The sequence below is a fragment of the Tachyglossus aculeatus genome, chromosome Y3, assembly GCF_015852505.1.
Source record: "Tachyglossus aculeatus isolate mTacAcu1 chromosome Y3, mTacAcu1.pri, whole genome shotgun sequence".
Taxonomy (NCBI): Eukaryota; Metazoa; Chordata; class Mammalia; order Monotremata; family Tachyglossidae; genus Tachyglossus; species Tachyglossus aculeatus.
Window position 1 is genome coordinate 2,973,831 of NC_052095.1, and position 23,596 is coordinate 2,997,426.

The 23,596-nt window shown below is 42.2% G+C and overlaps 1 protein-coding gene across 1 annotated transcript in view; it reads right to left on the reverse strand.

The window, feature by feature from the left end:
- Nucleotides 1–8,178: 8,178 nt before the first annotated feature.
- Nucleotides 8,179–23,596, reverse strand: part of LOC119946750 (polycomb group RING finger protein 3-like) — a 76,945-nt gene continuing 61,527 nt past the window's right edge. Inside the window, exons 4-6 of the mRNA XM_038768189.1 lie at nucleotides 19,339–19,476; nucleotides 17,909–17,989; nucleotides 8,179–8,461 (exon numbers count right to left, since the gene is read on the reverse strand). Coding sequence (XP_038624117.1) covers nucleotides 8,414–8,461; nucleotides 17,909–17,989; nucleotides 19,339–19,476 — 267 coding nt within the window. The 3' untranslated portion in view covers nucleotides 8,179–8,413. The remainder of the gene's footprint in view (nucleotides 8,462–17,908; nucleotides 17,990–19,338; nucleotides 19,477–23,596) is intronic.

Sequence of the window (23,596 nt, forward strand, 5' to 3'; positions counted from 1 at the left end):
CCACATGCAGGAGGAAGTGGTTTTGGACGAGGACAGAACCATAATGTACAAGGATTTCATCCTTATAGGCGTTAGCTCAACTTGAAATCTGGGAATTTTATCCACAATGGGGTATCTGGTACCTGCCAAAACTGGGAATTCTAAGCTTGTGAATTTGTGATAATCACATATACAAATGTAATAAATCATTTTGTTGGGGATTGGTTCAAGAGGCAGGAAGGCACAAACCGTTTTAGGAGGCCAACCTTTAGGTGTTTTGATTGCAACTTTAAAGTCTATTTCTCTAATCCTTCTGCACAAATAAAAAAAGGCACTGGTTTAAAAGTTCAGCTTTAATTCAAAGCTTTCATTAATTTCTACTTTTCTCTCTTTTTAATATTTTGAGGAGTTTTACCTGAGCCTGTTGTGTCATACATTGTATACATTTATTGTGAGAGGCAAAATGCACTTCTATAGGTTGTGAAAATCTTAAGGGTACATTTTTTCTAAAGAGTTGCTTTTGGCATTGGTGAAAGTGACAGTTTTCACCCCTTCTCTTATCTTTTAGGATGGAGTTTTTTGATTAAGAATTCTGAGTCTGAAGAAGAAATCTACTAAGTATATTTTGCATTTGTTACACAACTCCAGTTGAGGGCAACAGACAGTGCAGATGAGTTGATGCACATGGTTACTTATGAAGCATGACATTTTGACTCAGGCTTCAGATTTAATTCAGAACTAGTTGGTTAATTGAACTGATGGAGGACTTGTTAATATATGAACTCCCTTGGGCAAAAGGTTTCTTCGGTGCATGTGCATTAAAGAGTAATCCTGTGTGATTTGAATAAAGAAGTAAACTTGGGTTAAAACCAGAAATTAGTATTCCATTTATTTCTCTTGAATCTTATCAACTAAGACTGTTGTAGTCTCCCAAGAGTCCAGTCTAGTGTCCTACACAAAGTAAACACTCAATAAGTACTATTTGTTCATCTATCAATTGACAGCCTCAACATGTAAAATAACCCAACTTAATTATTACATGAGCAGTGGGACACAAATAGCTACTAGCCAGTGATGTTTATTGATCTTCTTTCACACACACAGAAAGCTGACACACATATTGAGAAGTGTGCTCCTGCTGAGTAATTTCTTTATGAGCCACCACATTTTGCTAATCTATCATATCTAATGTAATATCTGACCTTAGGTGGCTACTATAGATTTCGGTTGGAAAATGGTTGAGAGATTTCAGTCTCAAGCCTAAAAACCAAACTCCCGCTGTCTCTTCCCCTTTTCTTTGACTATCAGCCAGTAGGATAAAAGAGTGATCATGATTCATGAGAAGTCTCTTATTTTAGCCATGTTTTAGCCTCAAATCTAACTTTGAGATACTTTATTACCAGCCCACGAATTCCTTTCCATTGGATCCTTTACTCGCTGAGAGGGTCTATTCAGGAGAAACGATTCTAGGCTTTTTCTGCCAGATGGGGCCTACCTGTCTGAGCCCAGCCAGTATTGCCAGTCTCATATGTTGTGCTTAATAAAGCAACAGTCACTGCATCCTCTCAAACTGCCCCCAAAATCTTAAGTGGGTGAGGCAAGTAGAAAAATATTTCCTCCGTTCACCATTGGGAAAATGTATAAATTAACAACAGCTTTGTCATGGTGCAGGTATAACTCACCAGTCACTCAGAAGCCTCCAGTAGCCATGGCCTAAAATATCTGCCTCTGGGAGAGGGAATGAGGGGAAACCCATGCAGATGGCAAGTAAATATTGTGAGCTCAACTGGAGAAGCTCTCTAGGCCCTTAGCCCTTAGAACCAATGGATATTGTGTTCCTTTGCCCCCAATAAAAGTAATGGAATTTGTTAAGCACTTACTGTCAGGAGAGCACTCTACTAAGCCCTAGGAAAGAAAATACATTTGGGAATTGGATATGTATGATACCCATCCTCCTGGGGGCTCATAGTCTTTATGTTAAGTTTTTGGTGTCCATAGCTTCAGAAGCTTTAAGTGAAATGGCCAATGATCTCATAACTTCTCAAACAAATTCACACAAGGAAGGGTGGCAAGCAGGGATGGGAGGGAAGAGCCAAGCCTAGAACAACAGTTCCAATTTTTTGCTCCCTAATTCTTGATTTAAAGGCCAGGCCACAGACACCTCTGTCCGTCCAGGATCCTGTCATTCTGAGCTATGAGCAGTAAGGCAGAGCAGCTTATTGATTGCAGGGAGGATCTCCATGATGGACTGAGGTGATCCTGACAAATCCCTGTAGAACAGAGAGCCTCTGAAAGTCATCATGAGTTTCTGCCCTTCAGCAGATCGTCTTCCTAGGCCCCACCCATTAGGAACAGAGGGCATCTTGACAGGTAAACGTGAATGATTCAGAAGAACCGTACAGTATCTACAACTGAGAAGCAGTGTGGTCTAGTGGATAGAGCACGGAGCTGAGAGTCAGAGGACCTCAATTCTCATCCCAACCCCTTCACCTGTCTGCTATGAAACCTTGGGCAAGTCACTTAACTTCTCTGGGCCTACCTCATCTGTAAAATGGGAATTAGTGTTGTGAACCCCTAGTGGGACATGGACTGCGTCCAACATGATCCACCCTAGTGCTTAGTACAGTGCCTGGCACATGGTAAATGCTTAGGAAATACCATAAAAAAAGGTAAAAATAAAAATAAAAAAAATTGTGGAGCTCTGACTCTGGATAACAGAAGTCAACCTAATAATACCATGCTGAATTTGTAGAGCATTTTCATTTTTCGACATGCTTTTATTCTCTTTTTTCCTGGGAACTCCCTTTTGAAGTAGTGTGGCTACTAGAAAGGACCTAGGTCTGGGAATCAGGAAATCTGGGTTCCAATCCTGGTTCCTCTACTTGCCTGCCATGTGGGTTTTCTATCTTTGCTTCCTCATCAGCAAAATGGGGATTAAATACTTATTTAATCTTGCTCCAGGCCACCTCACCCGCACACTTGGTCCCATCATCTCCAGTCAGCATGAAATCTCTATCCTCATCAACTCTGAAATCCCTCTGCCTGTCCACAGTCTCCTTACCTCCCTTCTCTCCCACACAACCCCTCCCCACAAATCTGTCCCGTTCCTCCACACAGACTGTAGAGGTGTGCTTTGACAAAGGAAAGGGGATGTATGTGAGTGCATTAAGAGAACTTGTGAAGGCCAGGCAAGCAGAAGTTAAGGAGTACCCTTCAGTAACCTTAACCTTAAGCTGAAGATCAAGAAAAAATGAAAAGTTAGGCTTGCTAACCACTAAAAGTCCTAGCTGAAACTGGTTTGGACTAGGACATTAGGGCACATGGAGAGGAGGAGACAGCAACCCATAATAATAATAATAATGGCATTTGTTAAGCACTTACTATGTGCCAAGCACTGTTTTAAGTGCTGGGGTAGATACAGGGTTATTAGATTGTCCCACGTGGGGCCCATCTGACCGACCAATCATATAAGGATACACCAGGAGAATAGGACCAAAAGCAGAAGAATAGACTTGAGGAACGGTGTCCATACGTGGGTAGATTGTAATGGTCAGTGTGACTCCCTTCGGTTGACACTGCCCCTGATAGAGATCATCCACTGGGTCATGACTGACGTTGGGCCACTGCTTCGTATGTTGACAATAAAGATACAATTGCTGCTTCTGAACAATTCTTTGCCGTAGCCTTGTGGCTCCCCCGACCACCAGAAAATGAAGCTTCTTTCTGACACTTCCAAGAACCCTCTTGATGTAGCTGTGTAACACCGGCACTCCATTTTTCTCAAGTCATCATGCCCCATTAATCTCCCTACCCGACCTGCCTTCCCTTGATGACCAAATCGACAGCTTCAACACCACCCTTCTGCTGAACTCAACTCACTCACTTGGCTGATCCTTCATCAAACTCATACTACTAACCTGCAACCTTAGATCACTTCCACAATCCACTTCCTTCACTCCTGCACATGAGACCCAGAGCACTGCTCGCGGAAATCTAGACATCAACCACCTCAAGTTCATTTTTGCATGCTTTAACTTCACCCTCTCCTCTGCTGGGCAGAATTGTTTCTCCATCCTTACTGACACCCATGACCCATGCCCTCACCAGTAGTTCCAGATTTTTAACTCCTGTCTCCCATATCTCTTGCCCCAAATGAACCAACCACATTCTTTCTTGAGAAAATTGATGGACACAATTATGACTGAAATTTTCCGTTTCACAGATGATTTCCTGGAAGTCTCATACAGTTGTATTACTTCTACCCTAGCACATAGCACAATGCCTGACACATAGTAAGCCTTTAAAAAATAGTGTAACTGCTACTGAAGTCCCTTTAATAATAGCATTATTTGCATCCCAATCTTCAAAGATGGTAAATATTTGGGATTCTATGCATGGGGTCTGCAAGATAGGCTGTCAGATTGCTATCAAAAGGTAGTTGAACAATATTACACATTTCCTCTTAAAAGTAAATGCATAAGAAAAAACATTGATAAGTTTTCAAAAACAGTGACCCAAACTCTGATTTTTTCAACTTTGTAAACATTTCTAACATGTTACATCTTTGGTTTTTTACAGCTAGGGAAAATGTGAAGCTCCTGGTAACATAATCATAAATCCTGGTACTTGTTTCTTCTTTCCTTTATTCCCCTACAAGTATTGCTTCCTGAACAAAGTGGCTTGCCATCAGTCATCCTGCCTAGCTCAGCCCTTTCCAGGGTTTGGGTGCCTTTTCTCAAAACCTAGAATGTTTTACACTCTTATGGTCAGTGGTAAATATGGTGTATTTTAAATCAATATTCTTAAATGGAGAAATTAACATTTTTCATAAAGTCCCTTTTACCTTTGTTTTTGATTTGGATTCAGGGGATAGGTTAGTTTGAAAATATGGTTTGAAAATGTTTCTTTTTCCCATTATGGAGCCAAATAGTAAGAAAACCAAGACCCCAGAGTAGCAAGAACCGTGATTTTTTAACAACCCCTTTCCCATGTCCTGCTTCCGGCCTGGAATTCTCTTCCTCCTCAATTCCGACAGGCAATTACTCTCCCCACCTTTAAAGCTTTATTGAAAGCACATCTCTTCCAAGAAGCCTTCCCTGACTGAGCCCCCCCCTTTCCTCTTCTCCCGTCCCTTTCTGCAACATCCTGACTTGCTCCCTTTGTTCATCCCCACTCCCAGCCCCAAAGCACTTATGTACATATCTGTAATTTATTTATATTAATTTATATTTCCCCCACTCCACATTGTAAGCTCATTGTGGTCAGGGAATGTCTGTTTTGTTGAACTCTCCCAAGTGCTTAGTTCAGTGCTCTGCACACAGTAAGCTCTCAATAAATATGTCTGAATGAATGAGAAAATGAATGCATCCCTGGTCTTGAATAGGGTATGAATAGGCCCACCTTATCAATCCACGTTTTTTTTTAGGAATCTCACTTCTCTGCAGGTTGGTGTCCCAATTTTTCAAAGCTTTTTGGTTAACTTCAATCTTACATAATGTGTCTTTATTTCTGAGATACTATGAAAGTTTAGCTGTACTTCATATACTTCAAGGGACGTCTTAATGGCAAAAAAACTTCTCTCATTTGAATTCAGTAGATGCATTTATTCTACTTGGATAACCTTCCAGCTGGCTGTTTTTAAAGTATTCTACTGTGGAGAATATTCCCTTTTCCAATTCCTAGCCTAATTCACTTAATTAAGTTTTCCTTCTTATTCGATTAAAAACGTTCACTTTCTTCTACTGTATGCCTAGTGTAGCACCTCAAATTTCACCCATCACCAAGGGTATTGATACTCTGATTTTTATGTCAGTTGTTCTTCATAACCTCGGTAAGTCCTTCTCTTCTCTGTCCCTTTCAAGTTTAGTGTTCTGTGCCTATACTAAGGGATTTTTCTAAAGTCCTAGTTAACTAAAGCCATCATCAACTTTTGATATTCCTCCAAAGAATTCAGACTTGATGCAAACTTTGTAAACTGATCCTGGTAGTGCCCAATTTTGAGTCTTCCTCCTTTGCTGTATTTAGAACTTTCTACTAACCATGCTTGAGTCTGGCTAACCTTTAATTACCTGAGGTTTTCTAAACTTCTTGTTAAACATTCCGTAATAGTCGGTTTCAAGTTCACTAAAGAGTTGGCTTCCCCGATTCTTAAAACAAAGACCCAAAAGGACACGTGCTTGTGTAAGCTTTCTCTTGTTAGCCTTCAAAAAAAAAAAAAATCCTATTTGGGTCTGGATTTGGTATCTTTGGTCCCTCCACCTATAGTCCCAGATTCTCTCAGAGCCTCATTTTCCTTTTTCTTCCCTCGAGTCTTCCTCTTTATAAACTGAGTCAAACCTCCAATTTGTCTCAAACTCTCATTTCAAAGAAAGGGCTGAACAAAATGCATACTGACTGGTGTTTTCAGGTTCAATAAAGTAATGAAAATGCAATTTATATTAGTAATGGTAGATACTATTCCCTCAAGGTCATTACAGCCAAGGTACTTGCCAGTCAATCAATCAATCAATTAATCTATAGAGTTTATTGAGGGTTTACTCTGAGCAGAGCGTTGTTCAAAACACTTGGGAGAGTAGAACACTGTTAAGGTGATTACAAATTAGCCTGGAAAACAGATACCAACATAAATTACAGGAATTGGGGAGGAACAGGTTATAATAATATATAAATACATACATGTTATGGGGGATGAGGAGGGGCAGGAGTTCCCATCAGCTTGGGTGAAATGGAAGTGTGGAAGTGGCAGTTGGAGGGAAACAGATTGAGAAGAGATATTAATTAGGGAAGGCCTCCTGGGGATGCATTTTCAGGAGATCTTGAAGGACAGGAATAAAGCATGCTAGCTGGAATGAGGTGGGAGAAGGGTGGAGATAAATAGTGTGGAGAGAGCTTACTGAGTGCCTTAAAGTCAGTGATGATAATTTTCTGCTTGATGAAGGAAGAGAATGGCCAATAAATACAACTGAATGAATGAAGCATTGGAGGGTTTTGAGGAGAGGGGAGACTGTGCAGTATTTCAGAAAAAATGATCTGGGCAGCAGGGAAGAAGTTGGAGCACAAGTTAGTGATGCATAAGGTGAGTTATCACATGACAAATGATTGAGATAGTTTGGTTGCAGTTTGGAAGGAAAGAAAATGGCTGATTCTGAAAATGTTGTGAAAGAAGAACTGACAGACTGTAATGACAGAATGAAAATGGGGTTGAAAGGGAGGAGACAAGGATAGTGCCGAATGGTAGGCTGAGACATAGGGAAGAGGATGATGTTTTCAACAGTAATGAGACAATCCAAGAGGAACTGGAAGACAAAAAGACAATTTTGGACGTGTTGAAGCTTGAAGTGCTCAGGGAACATCACGTAGAAATGTCTTGATAGTAAGGGGAGATGCAAGATTGCAGAGAAGAGGGGTGGACTGGAGAGGTAGTTTGAGAGTTAAATGCACAGAGATAGTAGTTTGAAGCCTTAGAGAGTGAATAAGTTCTCCAAGGGAGTGGAACTACAGTGAGAACAGAAAGGGCTTCAGAACTGAGCCTGAGGGACCACCAAGGTACCACTCTTACATAAAACAACATTGATGAATTAAAATAATTCAGCTGAATGGCCTTAGTGATATACGCAGAGGTCAAAGTTCCTCTCTGAGAAAATCTTTCTCAAAACAATGTGTCCATAAGTCCTGTCTATGACACAGTCACCTTAAAATGAATTTAAGAAATGCATTAGTGCATTTCAATTCTCTTGTTAGGGGATATATGTGCTGTAAGAAAATTCTGGGCAAATAAGGGAAACATTGTGATTTATTATCTTCACATATACTCCGGAAACTGACACAATCTAATTATTTCATTAAATTAATTGACCCCTTATTTTTACATTCTAATATATAATTTTTTAAGTGACAGTGTTCCAAACTAAATATTCAGGTTTTGAAAGCACTGTATCTATTCGCAGAAAGCACAAAAGAAAAGTTTTAATGACCCAGAAAGGATACATTGAAAAGTGAAAAACTATAAGGCAAACCCAACCAAATTCATAAGTTACTGAAGGGGCCTATAACTTTTCAAATTTTTCAAAGACTATGAAGTAACAAAGCAAAAAAAAATTGAAACTATTTTGCTGTAATGGAAGTAATTCCCTTTTCATCTAATTTTGCACAATTCCTATAAGAGAATTCTATTCAGCTGCATAAAAATTTGAAGCATTTTCATTATCTGTACTCTGAACTTGTTGAGTTTTGAAATTTTATTTTAATAGAAAGGATATAAATAGTTGTTGCACAGAGAAATCTGGTCACATACCACCTACAAGAAATATTCAGAAGAAGTCATCTTCATACTTATTCTTCCATTTTGTATGACAAATTAGTTAAATGATACACTAAGAGGGTATGAATGATAGTCTCTGGAAACAATTCTACCCAGAAGAATTACAAAGTTATTTTACAGCAAATCCATTTTGGGCCTGTAATGTAGTAAGAGTGGCGCTTTCTGTAAAAGAAAATAAAAATAAAAATGGATATTTCATTAGTGGAGGAAAAGTAAGAAATTCACACAAATATATATTTAATAACATAATAAAAACAAATTTAAAATATACTGTTTCCAAATTATTTTTATGTAATAACATTCTTACTGAAAATAAAAACGGGATACGAAATGATTATCTGTAAAACTGGATCCCAAAATAACCTAGGTCGCAAGGCCAAATCCTTTCTCTTTGAGACTGAAAGTTACCAACTAATTAAGGTTTATGCTTACAAAAAAGACCACAGTTATAAATTAGGCATCCTTAACTATGTTGGCAGTTGGAGACACTATGCCATTATTATTATTATCGTACGCATCGAGGCCACTCCACTCCTCACCCCCAGCTACTTCCTGCTTTTCAGTTCACTGATAAAGTCCACACTTTATTCTTCAATCCCTACGCCTACCTTCTGATTCAATATCTGTTTTCTCTCCTACTTAGAATGTGAGCTTCATGTGGGACCTGAATATCTTGTACCTACTTAGTACAGTGTTTGGCACATAGGAAGAAGGTGGAGATTGAGGAGGGAAGGAGGGAGGGGGAGAGAGATGAAAAGGGGAAGGAGGGGGAGAGGAGGGGTGGGGAGGGAAGGGGAAGTGGAGGAAGGTGGGGAGGAAGAAGGGGAGAAGGAGGCGGGGGAGCAGGAGGAGAGGATGAGGACGAGGAAGAGGAGGGGGAGGGGGAGGGGGAGAAATAAGATTGAATGAATGAAAAGGAGAAAGAGGAGGAGAAGGAGCAGGAGGAAGGGTAGGCTGTGGGGGAGGAAGCGGAAGAGAAGAGGGTAGGAGAGGGAGGTAAAGGAGGAAGAGAGGGGAGGAGCGGGAAGAAAGAGAAGCAGCATGGCATAGATGTTAGAGCCCGGGCCTATGAGTCAGAAGGTCACAGGTTCTAATCCCACCTCTACTGCTTATCTGCTGTGTGACCCTGGGCAAGGCACTTCACTTCTCGGGGCCTCAGTTCCCTCATCTGCAAAATGGGGACTTGAGACTGTGAGCCCACATGGGAGAGAGATTGTGTCCAACCCAATTTTCTTGTGTCCACCCCAGCTCTTAGTACAGTGCTTTGCACATAGTAAGTGCTTAACAAATACCATTATTATTATAATTATTATTAAGAGGAGGGGGATGAAGAGGAGGGGAGGAGGAGGAAGAAGAAGAAAAGGACAGGAAGAGAGAGGAGGAAGGGGAGGAGGAGGGGGAGAGGAAAAAGGGGAGGAGCAGAAGATAAAGTGGTAAAGTGGTTATATCCTCTTCAAAGAAGTAGCTACAGAACTTTCACCCAGATGGAAAAGCCAGAAGGAGACTTAATAATGAGGTGAAGCCCATGTCTGAGGTACATGCTTGGGTGCACAATCTGTTCTTCTGATTGGATCATGATAGAAATGACACTTCAAGTGTTAAATTAATGATTAATCCAGTATTCTATTTCCATCAGCGGCAGCAGGAAGCTTGAAGCAACAATGTGATGATTAACTTCCTTGACATCCTTCTAATGTGTGGGGAAAGCACACCCCTAATTTTCTACCTTTTTTTAAACAGTATTTGTTAAGTGCTTATATTATGCCAGGCACTGTACTAAGCATTCAGTCAGTCAGTCAGTCAGTCAGTCACTCAGTCATATTTATTGAGCACTTACTGTGTGCAGAGCACTTTACCAAGGGCTTGGGAGAGTACAGTACAACAATAAACAGACACATCCCCTGCCCACAAAGAGCTCACAGTCTAAAGGGGGAAACAGACATTAATATGAATAAATAAATTATAGATATGTACACATGTGCTGCGGGGCTGGGAGAGGGGATGAATAAAGGGAGCAAGTCAGGGCAACGCAGACGGGAGTGGGAGGAGAGGAAAGGGGGGCTTAGTCAGGAAAGGCCTCTTGACGGAGATATGCCTTTGATAAGACTTTGAGGTGGGGAGAGTAATTTTCTGTCGGATTAGAGGAGAGAGGATGTCCCAGGCAAGAAGGAGGACGTGAGTTAGGGGTAGGCAGCGAGATAGAGGAGATGGAGGTACAGTGAGAAGGTTGGCACTAGAGGAGCAAAGTATGTGGGCTGGGTTAAAGTAGGAGAGTAGTGCAATGAGGGAGGAGGGGGCAAGGTGATTGAGTGCTTTAAAGACATTGTGAAGAGTTTTTGTTTGATGTGGAGGTGGATGGTCAATCACTTGAGTGTCTTGAGGAGTGGGGAAAAACATCCTGAACGTTGTTGTAGAAGGGTGATCCAGGCAGCAGGGTGAAGTAGGGACTGGATTATGGGGAGAGGCAAGGAGGCTGATGCAGTAACCCAGGCAGGATAGGATGAGTGATTGCATTAACGTGTTTGGATGGAGCGGAAAGAGCAGATTTTAGTGATGTTGTAAAGGTGGATCCAACGGGATTTAGTGATGGATTAAATATGTGAATTGAATGAGAGAGGAGTCAAGGATAATGCTAAGGTAACAGGCTTGTGAGACAGGATGGATGGTGGTGCCATCTAAAGTGATGGGAAAGTCAGAGGGAGGACAGGGTTTGGCTACAATTATTATTATTATTGTACTTGTTAAATGCTTGCTATGTGCCAAGCACTTTGGTAAGTGTTAGGGTAGACACAGGTCACAGTCCCTGCCCCACATGGGGCTCACAGTCTTAATGCTCATTTTATAGATTAAGTAACTGAAGCCCAGAGAAGTTTAGCAGCTAGCCCAAGGTCACAGAGTAGATGCAGCAGAGCCGGGACTCTCAGGCCCATTTTCTAGCCATGCTCAGTTAACTCTACTACTGTTAATTCTGCTACTTGAAACAATGAGGTGTGATCTCCCTAAAATCTCCCCTCCTCCTTTCCAGTCTCCCCCTCTTCCTGTCCCTTCTTCAATTCTCCCATCTTTGCCAGCAGTATCTCAATCAATCAATCACACTTATTGAGCTCTTACTGTGTGCAAGGACCTGTACTAAGCGCTTGGAAGAGTACAGTTTAACAAAATAACAGACATATTCCCTGCCCACTTGAACTTAAAGTCTAGAGGGGGAGACAGGCATTAATATTACAGATACATACCTAAGTGCTGTGGAATTGGGAGGGGAGATGAATAAAAGGATTAAGTCAATAAAAGTTTTGAAAGTGGAGACAGTGATCGTCTCAAACACGGAGAGGAGGGTGTTCCAAGGCAGAGTGGGCGAGAGGTCAGTGGTGAGATAGACAAGCTCCAAGTACAGTGCGAAGGTTGGCATTAGAGGAGTGAAGTGTGGAGCCTGGCTTACCTCTAACTTCCCTCCTGTCTTGTCTCCCATCCTAACTCCGTCCTTTTGGTCTCTTCACTCCCAGCTACCCTTTTTACTCACATAATTGCCCGACTTTTGGCATAATTCCAGCTGGAGGGAATGTTGATCTCCCAGACTGAGCCCCCGCTTTCCTCTTCTCCTCCCCATCCCCCCCGCCCCGCCCACCACAGCACCTGTATATATATTTGTACAGATTTATTACTCTATTTCTTTTACTTGTACATATTTACTATTAATTTTGTGAATGATGTGCCTATAGCTTTAATTCTATTTATTCTGACAATTTTGACACCTGTCTACATGTTTTGTTTTGTTGTCTGTCTCCCCCTGCTAGACTGTGAGCCCGTTGTTGGGTAGGGAACGTCTCTATATGTTGCCGACGTACACTTCCCAAGTGCTTAGTACAGGGCTCTGCACACAGTAAGCGCTCAACAAATACAACTGAATGAATGAATGGATGGATGGATGGATGGATGGATGGATGGATGGATGGATGGATGGATGGATGGATGGATGGATGGATGGATGGATGGATGAATGAATGAATGAATGAATGAAGTCAGGGTGATGTAGAGGGCAGAAAGGAGTGGAACAAAAGGAAAAGAAGGCTTATTCAGGGAAGGGCCTCTTGGAGGAAATATGCCTTCAATAAGGCTTTAAAGTTGGGGAGAGTAATTGTCGGATATCAGGAGGGAAAGCCTTCTAGGCCAGAGGCAGGATGTAGGCAAGAAGTCGGTGAGTAGCAAGGTGGGGAAGGAGAGGGTGAGGTGAGTGTGTGTTTTAAGCAAATGGTGAGAAGTTTCTGTTTGATGCAGAGGTAGATGGTCAACCATTGGAGGTTCCTGAGGAGTGGAAAAACATGGACTAAAGGTTTGTTTAGAAAAATGATGTGGGCAGCCAAGTGAAGTATGGACTGGAGTGTGGGGAGAGACTGGAGGGAAGAAGGTCAGCAAAGAGGCTGACAGAGTAATCAAGGTGGAATAGGTTAATTCTTGGATTAACAAGGTAGCAGTTTGGTTGGAGAGGAAAGGATGTAATTCAGAGATGTGGAGGAGAAATTGAAAGGATTTAGTGTTAGATTGAATATATGGGTTAAATGAGAGAGAAGAGTCAAGGATAATGCCAAGGTTTGGGCTGTGATACAGGCAGGATAGTGGTGCTGTCTAGGATAATGGGAAAGTCAGGGTAATAATTAGAATAATAGTAACTGTGGTTTTTTATTAATAATTGGGGTGCTTGCTAAATGCTTACTATGTGCCAGGGACTGTACTAAGTGCTAGGGTAGATACAAGCTAGTCAGGTTGGACAGGGCAGGGAAAAGGTAAGGGTGGGCAGAGACAGGAGGCTGGGAGGTAAGCAAGGAGGCTGATTCAATTACCAGTGTGGGATAGGATGAGTGATTGAATTAATGTGGTAGCAATTTGGTTGAAATGGAAAGGGTAGGTTTTTAATGATGTTGTGAGATTGGGACTGACAGGATTTAGTGATGGATTGAAGATGTGGGTTGAACGAAAGAGAGATGTCAAGGATAATGCCAAGGTTATGGGACTGTGAGGCAAGAAGGGTAGAGGTTCTGTCTACAGTGATGGGAACGTCAGGGGAAGGACAGAGTTTGGGTGGGAAGATAAAGAGTTCTGATTTGGATATGTTAAGCTTGAGGCAGTAGGAGGACATCCAAGTAGGGATGTCTTGAAGGCTTGGAGGAAATGTGAGAGTGCAGAAGGGGAGAGAGAGATCAGGACTGGAGATGTAGATTTGGGTATAGTCCACAGAGAGGTGGTAGCTGAAGCCAGTGGAGTGAGTGCAGATGGAGAATAGAGGGGGAAACAGAACTGAAACACATGGAGGGGGTGGGAGGCAGAGGAGGAGCTCATGAAGGAGGCTGAGAATGAGCAGCCAAGGAGGTAAGAGAAGAACGAGGAGAGGACAGTGTCAGTGAAGCCAAGGTTGGATACTGTTTCCATAAGGGGGTGGTGGACAGTGTTGAAGGCAGCTGAGGGGTCAAGGAGGACTAGGATGGAGTAGAAGCCACTGCATATGGCAAGAAGGAGATCATTGGTGACCTTGAGAGGCTGTTTCTGTGGAGTGAAGGGGAGGGAAGCCAGACTGGGGGCCGACAAGGAGAAAATTTGAGGCAGCGCGTGTGGATAACTTGCTCAAGAAGTTTGGAGACAAATGGTAGGAGGAAGACAGGGTGACAACTGGAGGGAGCCATGGGGTCAAGGGAGAGATTTTTAGGATAGAGGAGACATGGGCATGCTTGACAGTGAGGAAGAAGTCACTGGAGAGTGAAGAGTTGAAGGTGGTGGTTAAAGAGGGAAGAAGTTGCAGCTACCTCAGTGCTTAGTACAGTGCTTAACAAATACCATAAAAAAAAACCAAACCCCTTCCCCCAGCCTCGCAAAAAACCTACTCTGCACAAGTTTGGGAGGACACTGCCGCAAGTCTCCATGATTATCTGGCTGGCCACTCTGCCACCTGCAGGATATCTGAATCCTGTAGACTCTGTTTTCCAAGGAACAAAGAAGGAAGTAAAACACCGGAAGAAGGGGACAAGGGAAGTGACAGCTGGAGAGTACCAAGGAGAGCTAACAAGCCAGACAAGTGGCAAGGTTCCTGACGATGAGGAATGCAATAGCTTGAAAATGAAGAAAATGTTTCACAGGCTCCTCTTCTGCCTCCCACCTGCTCAGTGCTCATTTTCTGAGTCCCCTTCTATTTTCCATGTTCGTTCACTCCTTTGGAAATCTCATTCACTCTTAAGGCTTTAACTACCGTCCCTACTCAGATGATTCCAAATCTACATTTCCAGCTCTGATCTCTCCCCTCTGCAGTCTCACATTTCCTCCTGACTTCAGAATGTCTCTACCTGAATATCACACCAACACCTCAACGTGTTCAAAACGGTACTCATCTCTTCAGCAAAACCTGTCCTCCCTGTGACATTCCAATGATTTTATGCAACATCACCACCTCCCTGTTTCACATACTCTTAATCTAGGCACATCCTCAATTCTTCTCTTTCATTCAACCTTTATATTCAATCTTGTACCATGTCTTGTTGGTTCTATCATTACTGCATCACCAAATACACTCCTTCCTCTCTTCAAACTGCTACTACACCAGTCAATCCATTAGTTGTACTTATTGAGCACTTATTGCGTGCAAAGCACTGTACTAAGCACTTGGGAGAGTACAATATAACAATGTAACAGAGTTGCTAGACATGTTACCTGCCCCCAGGAAGCTTACAGAACTAAAGGAGGAGACAGACATTAATATAAATACACATATTATGTGTTGTGGGATAGAGGGAAGGATGGATAATGGGAGCAAATCAGGACAATGCAGAAGAGAGGGGGAGAAGAGGAAACAGGGGCTTAATCAGGGAAGGCCTCTTGGAGGAGATATGCCTTCAATAAGGCTTTGAAGGTGGGAAGAGGTGAACATCTACTGGATAGGAAGAGGGAGGGCATTCCTCACCGGAGGCTGCAATTGGGAAAGAGGGCAGATAGGCAAGATCACGGTACAGTGAGTAGGTTGGCATGAGCCCCTTCCTTCCTCTCCCCCTCGTCCCCCTCTCCATCCCCCCCATCTTACCTCCTTCCCTTCCCCACAGCACCTGTATATATGTATATATGTTTGTACATATTTAAATTACTCTATTTATTTATTTATTTGTACATATCTATTCTATTTATTTTATTTTGTTAGTATGTTTGGTTTTGTTCTCTGTCTCCCCCTTTTAGACTGTGAGCCCACTGTTGGGTAGGGACTGTCTCTGTATGTTGCCAATTTGCACTTCCCAAGCGCTTAGTACAGTGCTCTGCACATAGTAAGCGCTCAATAAATACGATTGATGATGATGATGATGATGATGGTGATGATGATGGTGATGATGATGGTGATGATGATGATGATGATGATGATGAAGTGTGTGAACTGGGTTGTAGTAAGAGAGTAACGAGGTGAGATAGGAGAGGACAAGGTGCTGGAGAGCCTTAAAGCTGATGCTCAGGCGTTCCTGTTGGGTGGGGAGATGGCTGGGCAACCTTGAAGGTGCTTGAGGAGTGGGGAAATATGGACTGAATATTTCTGTAGACAAATCCAAGCACTTATTCTACCCCACCTCAGCTACTGTCATCAGCCTCCTTGCAGACCTCCCTGCTGCCTGTCTCTTTCCACTCCAGTTCACACATCACTCTGCTGCCCAGATCACTTTTCTACAAACTGTTCAGTCCATGTCTCACTCTCAAGAACCTCCAGAGGTTGCCCTTCCACCTCTGCATCATACAGAATCTCCTTACAATTAGGGTATAAAGCCCTAAAACACTTTGCCCCCTCTTACATTACCTTGTTGATTTCCTATTACAATCCAGCACGCTCACTTCATTCCTCTAACACCAACTTAATCAATCAATCAATCAATCAATTGTATTTATTGAGCACTTACTGTATGCAGAGCACTGTACTAAGCACTTGGGAAGTCCAAGTTGGCAACATATAGAGACAGTCCCTACCCAACAGTGGGCTCACAGTCTAGAAGGGGGAGACAGACAACAAAACCAAACATATTAACAAAATAAAATAAATTGAATAGATATGTACAAGTAAAATCAATAAATAGAGTAAAAAATATGTACAAACATATATACATATATACAGGTGCTGTGGGGAAGGGAAGGAGGTAAGATGGGAGGATGGAGAGGAGGGTGAGGGGGAGAGGAAGGAGGGGGCTCAGTCTGGGAAGGCCTCCTGGAGGTAGTGAGCTCTCAGTAGGGCCTTGAAGGGAGGAAGAGAGCTAGCTTGGCGGATGTCGGGAGGGATGTTGGGAGGGATGTTGGGAGGGAGGGCGTTCCAGGCCAGGGGGATGACGTGGGCCGAGGGTCGACGGCGGGACAGGCGAGAACGAGGTACAGTAAGGAGATCAGTAGCAGAGGAGTGGAGGGTGTGGGCTGGGCTGTAGAAGGAGAGAAGGGAGGTGAGGTAGGAGGGGGCAAGGTGATGGAGAGCCTTGAAGCTGAGGGTGAGGAGTTTCTGCCTGATGCGCAGATTGATTGGTAGCCACTGGAGATTTTTGAGACTCTGTACCCAGATCTTGTTTATTTCTCTGCCACCCCTTGCCCACATTTTGCTTCTGGCCAGCAACTTGTTATATAACAGACTACTACTCTCCCTACCTTCACTGCTTTATTAAGATCATATTTCCTCCAAGAGGCCTTCCCCAGTTAGTCTTCTTTTCCTCTTCTCCCTCTCCCTTCTGCATAATCTAAGCATTTGGATTTGTACCCTTTAAGCTCCCTCAGGCCCACAGCACTTATGTTCACAACCTTAATGTATTTTCATGTGTGACTTCCCCTCCAGACTGCAAGCATGTTGTGGGCAGGGAAGGTGCCTACCAATTCTGATGTACTGCACTGCTCCAAGCACTCAGTACAGTCCTCTTCAAATAGTAAGCATTCAATACAAAAAAATTGATTGGTGGATTAATGTTGGATTTGAGATTAGAACTCTTGGGGGACCTGACAGCCCAGAGCAGCTGCACTGACCTGAGTGGGACACCACACTGGAGGCAGCTATAGAGGCCCTAATAATGTGCCAACTTCATTCATGGTTTCTAAAAACAAAATGCTGTGAGGGGCCGTACAGACCGGGGCACAAGAGACTTTTAAGGAAACTAAAGAGGTAGTTCAGAAAAGCCTTCAGGAACAGGGAATAGAGGGTGAAAAAGTATCTGCCACTTTACTTTCACTTTCCTGTAGAATTTGACCACCGTTTTGGAGCTGCTTCTGGAGTGAGAACCTAAGGAAATGCAGGGGTGTCTAGGGAAGAACACAACAATATACTCACATTTTGGAAGAAAATAATCTGGTTGTACCATGGATACACCTGTACAGCACTACCTCTTAAGTAAGTCAGTCAACTAAATATTAATAGGAATGATGACTGAGTTATTATTTGTTGAATATTCTGAAAATTTATAAAATGTGCTGTGATAAAATAATTGGTCTCACCTGCTTGCAAAATGTGGACCCCATGCAGGATAGGGTTGGGTTTGATTTAACTGTTTTTTAACTAAGTCAGAGCCTGGCATATTACTTGGTGCATTGTAAGTGCCCAATAAATACCGTAATTAAAATGGAACATACCTTAAATCTCCATCTAGTAACAACTACAAATTTGAGAGTGTGGTCCTTGCCAAGAATTTCTTCATTGCATAATATGTCTAGCTAATGGGAGAGGAAGAAGTGTTTTAATTCAGGTGAAACTAAATGAGATGTCACATTATTCTAACATGTTACTGCACAATAAAATTATAATCTAGTTTCCAGTATTTTTCCTTTAACACTTTTCCTTGCTCTTTTGCTGAGAGAGGAGCTTACATTTCTTCTTTCTTCGTACTTTCTCAAGAATTAATTTCAGTGTACTGTATCAAGTGCATCATCATTACATACTGCTGCTGCTACTACTACCACTACTACCATTATTTCTACTACTACAAACACATTTACAACTAGGTAAGCCTCTATCATATCATTGTAATGTAGTATAGGTTCTCGGATCCAAAGTCTTCAGGATTGGACAGAAGCTCATCAACTGTTTACAACAAAGTCTCCATTATTGTCATCATTAACATCAATAACTGTATGTTAAAAAAGAGACCTATCAGCGCTAAAACTTGAAGTCAAAAAATGAAATGCTAAAATTTTATTCCAAGACACATCAAATTAAAGTACTCCATTTCCAGCAAACTTCTCTAAAATAGAAACTTAGTTCTTCAAATTATTGAATTATCACATAGCTCACTGAGTTAGAGAAAATTGGATATTTTATTTCAGAATACAGCCTCCAACTGTTGTCTTTAGAAGCATTTTCAGGGGAAACATGCACTTGAGGGTATATCTGTAAATCCACATTTAATTTATCCCTTTAGCACTTGATATTCACCACACCCTCAGCCCCAGAGTACAAATCAGAGAAGCAGTGTGGCTTAGTGAAAACAGCATGGGCATGGGAGTCAGAGGTTGTGGGTTCTAATCCCGGCTCCACCACTTGTCAGTTGTGTGACTTCGGGCAAGTCACATAACTTCTCTGTACCTCAGCAACCTCATTTCTAAAACGGGGATAAAGACTGTGAGCCCCACGTGGGACCACCTGATTACCCTGTACCTCCCCCAGCACTTAGAACAGTGCTTGGCACATAGTAAGTGCTTAACACATACTATTATTATTATTATTACTATTATTATTATTATCCACAATTTACTTTAATGTCTGTCTTCCCTTTATAAACAATAAGCTCCCTGTGGACAGGAAATATGTCTACCAACTCTGTTGTATGTTACTTTCCTAAGGGCATAGTATATTGCTCTGCACACAGCAAGTGCTCAAGAAATACCTCTGATTGACTGATTATTCATAATTCAGCATTAACTAATTTCATTCTCCCCATCATTTTTGGGTTCAAAAACTCATGTGAACGATAATGGGTCCATATGAAAGAACAAACTATAAATGAAAATGTATAGGTTTTAGCATTAATAATCAAAATTAATATCTCATTTTTGGTTACAATTACCTCATTAAAAGATGAAAGTTTAAGTTTTTTGGCAATAAACTTCTTTAGATGTAAAACTGTTGCTTGGGCTGAACAGCGGATCCATTTTCGCTTCAAACCACGCAATTTGCTGCTATTGCATTCCAAACAGATGCTTACCTTAAGGAAAAAACAACAACAACTAAACAGTATTATAGGAATTTCTACCTTTTTTATTATTAAATAATAATAAAAATTTTGGTATTTGTTAAGGGCTTACTACGTGCCACTCACTGTTCTATGCACTGGAGTTGACAGAAGGTAATCAGGTTGTCCCATATGGGGCTCACAGATGAGCCCCACTTTACAGACGAGGAAACTGAGGCCCAGAGAAATTAAGTAGCTTGCCCCAGGTCACAGAGCAGACAAGTGGCATAGCTGGGATTAGAACCCATGTCCTCTGACTCTCAAGCCTGTGCTCTTTCCACTAAGCCCAACTTTATTAAGTTTCTGTAATGACTGTTCAGAATAACTACTAGAACTTTAACTAGAATAACTTTAACTAGAATAAATCCAAGTGAAATTCACAAATTTAGAATCATTTAGTATCACTTTTATCACATTATTAAAGCATTAGTTCTTACTTTGTATTTAGTAAGCACTGATCTGGGGCTGAATACCATGCTAGAGGTATTTGGAAGCATGCAATAAAAATAAAAGTTAACAGATTAGTGGGGAAAAAAAATCAGTGTATACATACTGGGTACAGAAAGCAAAACACAGAAACAATAGGAAGAGCAAAAGTAGGCTAAAAAATGAAAAGTAAATATATAAAAAGTTTACATAAATGAAGTAATTAAAATAGCTGATGGGATGACAAGATAGGGGTATGCTTTTGGAGGATGTGGCTTTATAAGTTGGCTTTGAAGGAGGACTTAGGTGCAGTGAGGTAGGCTGGAAGAATAAGGATAACAATTCTTTTTTTCTGAAAATGGATTTGTTTTCATGAAGTCAGTTGGGATTGTATCCTTGGCCTTAGAAAGGTTAGATTTTTGAGGGCAAATAGGAGAATGTAAAGTTGGCAACAAGAACTTGTTGTGTATTCATTCATTCATTCAATTGTATTTATTGAGTGCTTACTGTGTGCACAGCACTGTACTAAGCGCTTGGGAAGTACAAGTTGGCAAAATATAGAGATGGTCCCTACCCAACAACGGGCTCACAGTCTAGGAGGGGGAGACAGACAACACCACAAAACATGTGGACAGGTGTCAAGTCATCAGAACAAATAGAAATAGAGCTAGATGCACATCATTAACAAAATAAGTAGAATAGTAAATATGTACAAGTAAGATAAATAGAGTAATAAATCTGTACAGACATGTATACAGGTGCTGTGGGGAGGGGAAGGAGGTAGGGCCGGGGGGGTGGGGAGGAGGAGAGGAAAAAGGGGAAAAAGTCTCCCCCGGTGCTTAGAACAGTGCTTGGCACATAGTAAGCGCTTAACAAACGCCATCATCATCATCATCATCATCATCATCATCATTATTAACCTCTCTATGTCTCAGTTACCTCATCTGTAAAACGGGACAGGGACAGTGTCCAACCCAATTTGTTTGTATCTACTCCAGTGCTTAGTAAGTACAGCGCCTGGCACACAGGAAACATTTAACAAATACTGTTTACTATAATTATTATTACTCCTTCTCATTCTCCAGTAATGCTTTCACACCATCCCACCTTCCCATCCACCTCTTTCCTTTCCTTTGAAGCCCATATTATCAACCCTTACCACATGCTACAGTTACTAGTCATGGTCATCTACAGCCCACCCCCATTCCCACAAACCTTCCTCCTATTTTCTGAACCATTTCGATCCCTTACTTACATTCCATACTTACAGTATCTCATTCTCAATCGCTATACTGATTCTTGGGGATTTCAGTATCCACGTGGATGTCCACAGTGACTCTTCCACTGTCCACATCCTCACACTCTTCTCCATTGACCTCCTGCTCCACTCCACCTCACACTCAACAATTTGGGCACAGTTGACCTTTTAATCTCTAGTACTTGAAAAATCTCTAATCCAACCAATTCTGAAATTCTTCTATCGGATACTCACCTCCTCATCTGTTCTCTTTCATGTATACCCAACTGCTGCAAATCCGTCCTGTTCCCCCACAGAGACTTCCGTTCTTTTGACCCATCCTAATATTCTACCGCCACCGTGCCCCATTTGGTCTCCATACCCAAACTACCTCCTCCTGATGCACAAATCGATGCACTCAACTCCACCCTCTCCACTGAATTCAATTCTCTTGTTCCCTTTTCCCTCTGCCGGTCTTGTACCACTAACCCGCAGCCCTAGATCACCTCCACAGTACGCTTCCTCCACTCCTGTGTGGATCACCACTGGCAGAAATTCAGTTATCTGTTTGATCTTGTCCATCTTGGATTCATTCTTACTGCTTCAATTAGGCCCTCTCCTCTGCTGGACAACATCCTGATTCACTCCCATGCCCACTACCCCCACCAATTCAGACATTTACCTCCTTCCTCAAACTTCCTGTCCCTCCACTCCCACCACCTCTTGCCCTAATGATCTGGCCATATACTTCACCAACAAAACTGAAACCATCAGTCCTGTTCTCCCTAAAATCTTTCCTGCTCCTCTCCAATTCCCCCATCCTCCTCCACCCTCTCTATATACCCCCTGCAGTATCTCAAGAAGAAATCTATGCCTTTCACCTGTGCTTCTGACCCAAACCCTTCATACCGTATTAAAACATTCACCCGGCTCCCTGCTTCCCTCCTTGACCACAATCTTCAACTGTTCACTTTCCTTCGAATTTTCCCCCATTGCTTTCAAAACATGCATATTTATCCCCTAGCCTAAAAAAAAAAGAAAAAAAGAAAAAAAAAGCCCTTGATCCCTTGGCTCCCTCCTACCATTCCTCTCCAGACTCCTTTGAGCGAGTTGTTACACCTGCTGTGCCCACTTCCTTCACTTCTCTCCTTGATCCCCTCCCATCTGGTTTCTGCCGCCTTCATTCCAAAGAAATGGCCTCCCTAAGGTATCCATCATCATCATCAATCGTATTTATTGAGCGCTTACTGCGTGCAGAGCACTGTACTAAGCGCTTGGGAAGTACAAGTTGGCAACATATAGAGACAGTCCCTACCCAACAGTGGGCTCACAGTCTAAAAGGGGGAGACAGAGAACAAAACCAAACATACTAACAAAATAAAATAAGTAGAATAGATATGTACAAGCAAAATAAATAGATAAATAAATAAATAGAGTAACAAATATGTACAAACATATATACATATATACAGGTGCCGTGGGGAAGGGAAGGAGGTAAGATGGGGGGGATGGAGAGGGGCACGAGGGGGAGAGGAAGGAAGGGGCTCAGTCTGGGAAGGCCTCCTGGAGTAGGTGAGCTCTCAGTAGTCCCGACCCGTGCCGGGCTCCCAGCCGCGCGCCACTCTCGAATCTATCCCCTGGGAGTTGAATTCCCCCGGCCCCTCACTGTCCAATGACTTTTATCTCACCAAATCTGATGACCTCTACTCTATCCTAATCATCAGACCTCTCAGCTGTCTTAATAATAATAATAATAAAATAATAATAATAATACCATTTATTAAGCACTTACTACGTGCAAAGCACTGTTCTAAGCACTGGGGATGTTACAAGGTGATCAGATTGTCCCTCGGGGGGCTCACAGTCTTAATCCCCATTTTACAGATGAGGTAACTGACGCACAGAGAAGTTAAGTGACTTGCCCGAAGTCACACAGCTGACAATTGGTGGAACCGGGGTTTGAACCCATGACCTCTGACTCCAAAGCCCGTGCTCTTTCCACTGAGCCACACTGCTTCTCTTTTAACAGTGTAAATCACTCACTTCTCCTTATCCAACACTGGCTGCACTGACACTGTCCTCTCTTCGTTCTCCTGTCTTTCCGACCACTCCTTCTTAATTTTTCTTGCTGTTTCCTGCCCTGCCTTCCACCCTCTGACAGAGGCCCCCTCAGGGCTCAGTTCTGGGTTCTCTTCTATTCTCCATCTACACCCACTTTCTTGTAGAACTTATTTGAGAACTAATTTGCTTCCAAGACTTCAACTACCATTATTAGGAGGATGATTCCCAAATCATCCAGCTGGTGGTCTCCAGCCCTCATCCCTCTCCTTCTCCACCATCTCACATTTCCTTCTCTACTTGAATTTCCTGTCAAGATCTCACACTTATCATATCCAAAACAGAATTTATTGTCCCACCCAAACCTGTCCT